The 6,190-nt window shown below is 37.9% G+C and overlaps 1 protein-coding gene across 1 annotated transcript; it reads left to right on the top strand.

Annotated features, from left to right (window-relative positions):
• The first annotated feature begins 5,279 nt into the window (after positions 1–5,279).
• On the top strand, positions 5,280–5,744 carry LOC111989366 (uncharacterized). The gene has a single exon (XM_024021157.1). It carries the CDS (start codon positions 5,280–5,282, stop codon positions 5,742–5,744), a length of 465 nt encoding a protein of 154 aa, XP_023876925.1.
• The last annotated feature ends 446 nt before the right edge of the window (positions 5,745–6,190 follow it).

Here is a 6,190-nt window from a genome sequence, read left to right as displayed (position 1 = left end):
ATGAAGGACTTGGGTGAGGCTAACTTTATTCTAGGGATCAAGCTTTAGCGAGATCGCAAGAATAAGATGTTAGGCTTATCACAAGCTGGATATATAGATAAGGTTCTAGAACGGTTTAGCATGCAAAACTCCAAGAAATGATTACTTCCTTTTAGACATGGAGTTCCTCTGTCTGATAACCAAAGGCCTAAGACTCAAGAGAAAGAAGATTTGATGAGACAAGTTCTTTATGCTTCGGCAGTGGAAAGTCTTATGTATGCCATGCTTTGTACTAGACCAAATATCTGCTATTCAGTAAGCATGGTCAGCCAATATCAATCAAATCCAGGACCAAAAAATTGGCAAGCTGTAAAGCATATTCTTAAGTATCTACGGAGAACGAGAGATTATATGCTTGTTTACCGAAGTGAGGATTTGATACCTATTGGCTATACAGATTCAGACTTTCAATCGAATCTAGATTTCAGAAAATCCACATTAGGATGTGTTTTTACCTTATGAGGTGGAGCCATAAGTTGGTGGAGTATTAAGCAGTCTTGTATTGCAGACTTCACCATGGAGGCAGAATATGTTGCTGCTTGGGAGGCAGAATATGTTGCTGCTTGTGAGGCAGCAAAGGAAGCTGTATGGCTCAAGAAATTCCTTTTTGACATTGGTGTAATGAGAATGGAACAAGTTCCAATCACATTGTTTTGTGACAACAGTGAAGTAGTTGCACAATCTAAAGATCTAAGGAATCATAAGAAAGGAAAGCATATTGAGAGGAGGTACCATATCATTCGAAATATTGTTGCTCGTGGAGATGAGGTGGTAGCAAAGATTGAAAGTGCAAATAATCTAGTAGATCCATTTACTAAAACCTTGCCTCAAAGGACTTTCGAGTCACATTTAGAGGAAATGGGAGTTAAATTAGTACACAATAGTCTTTAGGGCAAGTGGGAGATTGTTAGGATTAGTACCCTTAAATTCTATTGTAATGCTATGTATGACATTAAGTGTGACATTGTATATTACATTATGTATGACTTAATATTGTGTTAAATAAAGTTGTTTTATTATTATTATCTGAAATAATTATAACATGAATATTCGGACATTATCACATAGTCCATGAGATGCATAGTATGTGATTTATGTGATTTAGTCATAGAAGATATAAGTCACAAGTTCTTTGTAAACTCAGAACTATAGTTCGTAGACGGTGATGAAATTGGACATTTCATCTGCGAAGACTATAACATATCAACTACAATGATTTGTCTTGATCATGAAAGTAGAGACTTCTAGTTAATGTGTTGATATGTTTTAAGAGTTAAGACATATTGAACTGGACCGCTGTGAGATTTATTATTCTCCTAAGGACTGTCAAATGAATAATAAATCACACGACTTATATTTGCATCAACTCTTAATCCTGAGAGAATAATGGACTTGATCATGAAGTGTAGGTTGCTTTGATATATCAGGAGTGAGATCTAAAGTAATGGTCAAAACATCAGTATATTGGGCAGTCACATTTAGTGTTGATAAAACATATATTCTCAAGATGGAATTCATAGTCTCTTAATGGAGATATAAAATATTTCATTGAGATAAGTTTAATGAGTTTGTTATTCAAAGAGTTAGGCCTAACCATTTTGGTAAGAAATTATTAAAGTATATATTTATGAAATTGGATTTCATAAATATATGATGAATAATTTAATAGGATTAAATCAGGTACTCAAGGATTAAGACGTAGTAATCTACAAAGTGGCAGTCCACATTTATAACTTTTTATTACTACGAATATTTTATGAAGGGGTTTGCATGTAAAATAAAGTCTTGGGATATAATTTATAGATAAGGCCTAGAGTGCAACTATATTTATATAGTAATATTAAATATAGTTAATGGTAACTTTGGACTTGTCAAGAGTTGATAGAAAAGCCCAAGACCCATTGGAGCTAGTGTCTTATTGGTCCCTTTTGGTCCCACTCCAAGCCACACACTTAAGCCCAATTGGAAAGACCCAAAAGGCCAGGCCAATTAGATAGTTGGTTAGATACAAAAGGAAAAACGTACAGAATTTATATGGTGGGAAAAAACATCATTATAAGAGAGTGTATGCGAGTGAAAGTCACTCAATTTAATTCTCCTTTTGTAACTAATTGAGAGTCCACACTTCTTGGGCGTTAGTGGAATTGGAGTAAAAATTAAAAGTATTCCTAAGTGTTTCGATCTTTGTTTTGAAATTATCCGCTTCAAGGTACGCTTTCTTATACTCTAATTTTGAAATTTACTTAGTGCATGTTATAGATTGAGAATAAAGTAGATCTGTTAATTTTCCACTGTGCACATACTTATTTCCATCACAAGAAGGTAAAATACTATTTTTATAAAGTTTTCATGAATTTTTTTTTTTTTAATCTCTAAACTTTAAATAATTTCGTTTTTAATCAATAAACTACTGAAAATATGGGATAATTACAGTAAACCCACCTGTGGTATGGCCCGTTTTCACTTTGCCTACTTGTGTTTCAATCATATACACTTTGTCCACCTGAACTTCAATTTGTTACCCATCCATTACCCACCTCACCATCAAACGTTAGAAAAAAACACAAATCAAAAACACAAACCTACTCTTCTTTTCCTCACGAGCCCTAGAAACACGAAAATCCCCATAGACACCAAATTCTGCATCTGATATTGTAATAGTGCTGCAAGTGTGAACCTAGACGAGAAACAGGTTGTTCAAGGGACTAAAATCTTGGTGAGAAATTAGTCACTGTTTGGGTTTTTACTTTGGGCTTGTGGTTGTTTTTATTGTTTTTTGAGTAATCAATCAATGATCAATGTTACATGTAATGGAATAAGAATATTGGTTGTGTTTGTTGATGTTTATGAAAAATGTAACCACATGTTCTTTGGATTTGTGTTTGCTTATGGGTATTTTGTTTGTCATGATCATTGTGTCTCACAGTGGACCCAAGTTTCTATTAAGTTTAAATTTTAGTGTTTGCATGTGCTATTTAGTAAAACAGAATCAAAAGCAAAACAGAAAATGTGGTCCCTCTGTATGTGTTGCATCCCAAAAGCAAAACAGAAACATGCAAGTATTTACTCTTTTATTGTTTACAATTCTTTAATTGTTAATTGTATACATGTCAAATGGTAATTTGTTATTGCAGATGGATGACGAGGAAGTGATATTGGAGGTACATTATGGGAGTGATTTTCAATGGAACCCTAGTTTAGAATACTTTGGTGGGAAATTTGAAATAGTGTATAGGGATCCTGATAGGCTTAGTTATTTTGAAACAAAAGGTATATATGAGGAATTGGGGATTGATGAACCATGTAGGATTCATTATTTAGGTCCTAGGGATAACTTGGAGCAAAATTTGAGGCTCATACAAGATGATTAAGATGCGGTGCCCATGTGCAAGCCTAATGAGGGAGGGTCAAGAGGCACCATTATACTATATGTGGAGAGTGGTAATGCTCCACTTGCAATTGACGTTCTTAATGGTGCAGGGGTTGGTGCAGGAGCTAGTGTAGGGGCTGCTATAGGGAGTGTAGGGGCGGGGTAGAGGGTGGTGCAGAAGCTGCTACAAGGGATGATGGTTTGGAGGAGGAGTTTGATTGGTAGAATGAAGGTTTGGAAGGAGAAGACTTTGCTGATGAAATTTTTGGTGAGTCTTCTCCACCTCACAAAGTGCCATTTGAGCCTAATACTATTCCAACCACTGATACACCTCAACCAAACACAAATACACCTGGCCCAAGCAATGTTCCTCCTCCAAACATAGATTTAGATGAAGAGTGGGCTGAACCAGCTTTAGAGGATGATATTGCAAGTGTGGATGGTTCTGATGATGAACAGAGGCCTGGCAATTTGGAGTTCAATAAGAGGACTAATATGAAAAATGTTAGGTTGGAAAAAGGGATGAAGTTTCCAAACTCCAATGTGTTTAGGAAGGTTTTGAGGGAGTATGTGATTCAACATCACATCGATATCAAGTGGAAGTTGAATGAGAAGAAGAAGATTTTTGTACATTGTAAGAACAATTATGGATGGAGGTGTTATGCCTTAATGGTGACTGGAGAGTGCACATTTGAGATTAAGACACTTTATCTTGAGTGTACCTACCCCCTAACATTTCAAAATGGGCAAGTTACATCAGCCTATGTGACAAACAAGTATTTAGAGGATTTTAGTAAGAATCCTAATTGGGAGGTCTCAGGTGTTAGCACCATGTGATGCAGAAGATTTCAATTGATTTAAGTATTAGTCAAGTGTATAGATCAAGGAAGGCAGCTAGGGGACTGATTATAGGGAATGAAGAGGCTCAGTATGGCCTACTTAGAGATTATACTAAAATGATAAGGAAGGCAGATGTAGGAAGCAAGGTGATTCTACAAACAGAGATGGAAAAAGAGGATGCAGAACCTAAGTTTACATTAAGTACAATGCTCAGAAAGTTGGCTTTCTAGGTGGTTGTAAACCCTTTGTTGGGCCGAATGGATGCCACTTAAAGGGTAGGTTTGGTGGCCAATTATTGTCTGCCACTGCCAAGGATGGAAATGACAATATATTCCCAATGGTAATGGTTGTGGTTAAGCAAGAGAACAAGGACAGCTGGATCTGGTTCTTGGATCAGTTTGCAGATAACATTGGCAAGTTAGAGAAGCTCAATCTGGTATTCATCAATGATAGGCAGAAGGTATTATCATGCATGTTTGCTTACCTTACTTGAATGCTTACATGCTTACTTTTTTACATGCTTGTTTGCTGACATTGAATGCTTGCTTACTTGATTGCAGGGCCTTCTACCTGCAATAGAGACTCTATTCCCAACTGAGGAACACAGGTATTATGTGAAGCACATATACAAGGTTAACCACAAGGACATGGAGTTAAAGAGTGTACTGTGGATGTGTGTTGGCACAACATCAACCAGGGAATTTGAGAGGGGGTTGGACCATCTTAAGAATTTGGATGAAGAAGCTTGAAAGTACTTGGCTAATATAAAGCCTGCACAGTGGACTAGATCCCACTTCTTTACAAGAGCTTTGACAGATTGTTTGGTAAACAATCTGAGTAAAAGTTTTAACTCTATAATTGTGAAGGCTAGAGATAAGCCCATCTTATCAATGTTGGAGTGGATCAGAGTTAGGCTTATGATCGGCTGTATACGAAGAAGACTAGCATAGAAAAGTATCGTGGCAAGTGGTGTCCAAGCATACAGGACAAGTTGGAGAAGTTAAAATTAGAGTCTAAGAGCTTCTGTACAATGCCATCTGGGAGATTTGTGTATGAGGTTGACAATGAGAGGGAAAGGCATGTGGTAGACTTGGTAGGGAAGACGTGTAGTTATAGAGCATGGGACTTGACAAGAATCCCCTGTAAGCATGATGTTGCAATCATTTCTGTGAATCGTGAGAAACCAGAAGACTGCACTCATCCATGCTACTACAAGGATGCTTATGTGAAAACATACAAGACACCTATACCTCTCATGCCTAGCCAGTCTGAGTGGATGTCAAGTGGCCAACCCAAGCCTGTTGCACCTATTATCCATAAGCCACCAGGCAGGCTACCTATTAAGAGGAAGAGAGACGCTGATGAGCCAAGGAACCCCCATAAGGTGTCTAGAGTAAATAAGCTTGTGAGGTGTGGAAGGTGTCAAAAGGAAGGGCACAATGCAAGGAGATGCAAGGCCAATGTCACTGGTGAGACACCATGGGAGAGGAGGTAGAGATTGCAAAAAGGAAAATCTGTAAGGTTTTACAAATTTTTTTTATTCAAAAGCAAAATGCCAATAACTGACACTGTAAAAACATGCTCATATATGGTTGCAAGGAAGTGGAAGGTCTTCTGCACATAGACAAGGATCCCAGGCCCCAGCATCATCTCAGCCCCCACCAACACATCAGCCTTACACTATGGCCTCATCCTCATCCAACCAGGCAGCAGGGTCACAACCACTAGCTCTACATCCACAAGCTCCAGCTCCACAGCCACAAGCTCCATGGTCACAGCCACCAGCTCCATGGTCATAGAACCTAAGTCAGTGGTACTCTTCAGACTTCAGGTACACAATTAGAGGAGCTCCTTAGTTCTCTTTAAGCCAGCCAGCACCACACACCCTTACAAAAACATGGGGCAATAGAGCACCATTATCACAGGTACTATCATGTCAGG

Source organism: Quercus suber, unplaced genomic scaffold, assembly GCF_002906115.3.
Source record: "Quercus suber isolate HL8 unplaced genomic scaffold, Cork oak 2.0 scaffold_718, whole genome shotgun sequence".
In the NCBI taxonomy this organism is placed as follows: Eukaryota; Viridiplantae; Streptophyta; class Magnoliopsida; order Fagales; family Fagaceae; genus Quercus; species Quercus suber.
Note: the sequence above shows the minus strand (reverse complement) of the source record. Positions and strands in the feature narration are given on the sequence as shown.

Excerpts from the sequence above, each read along its gene's own strand:
- LOC111989366 (XM_024021157.1), top strand. The coding sequence starts at position 5,280 with ATGCCATCTGGGAGATTTGTGTATGAGGTTGACAATGAGAGGGAAAGG.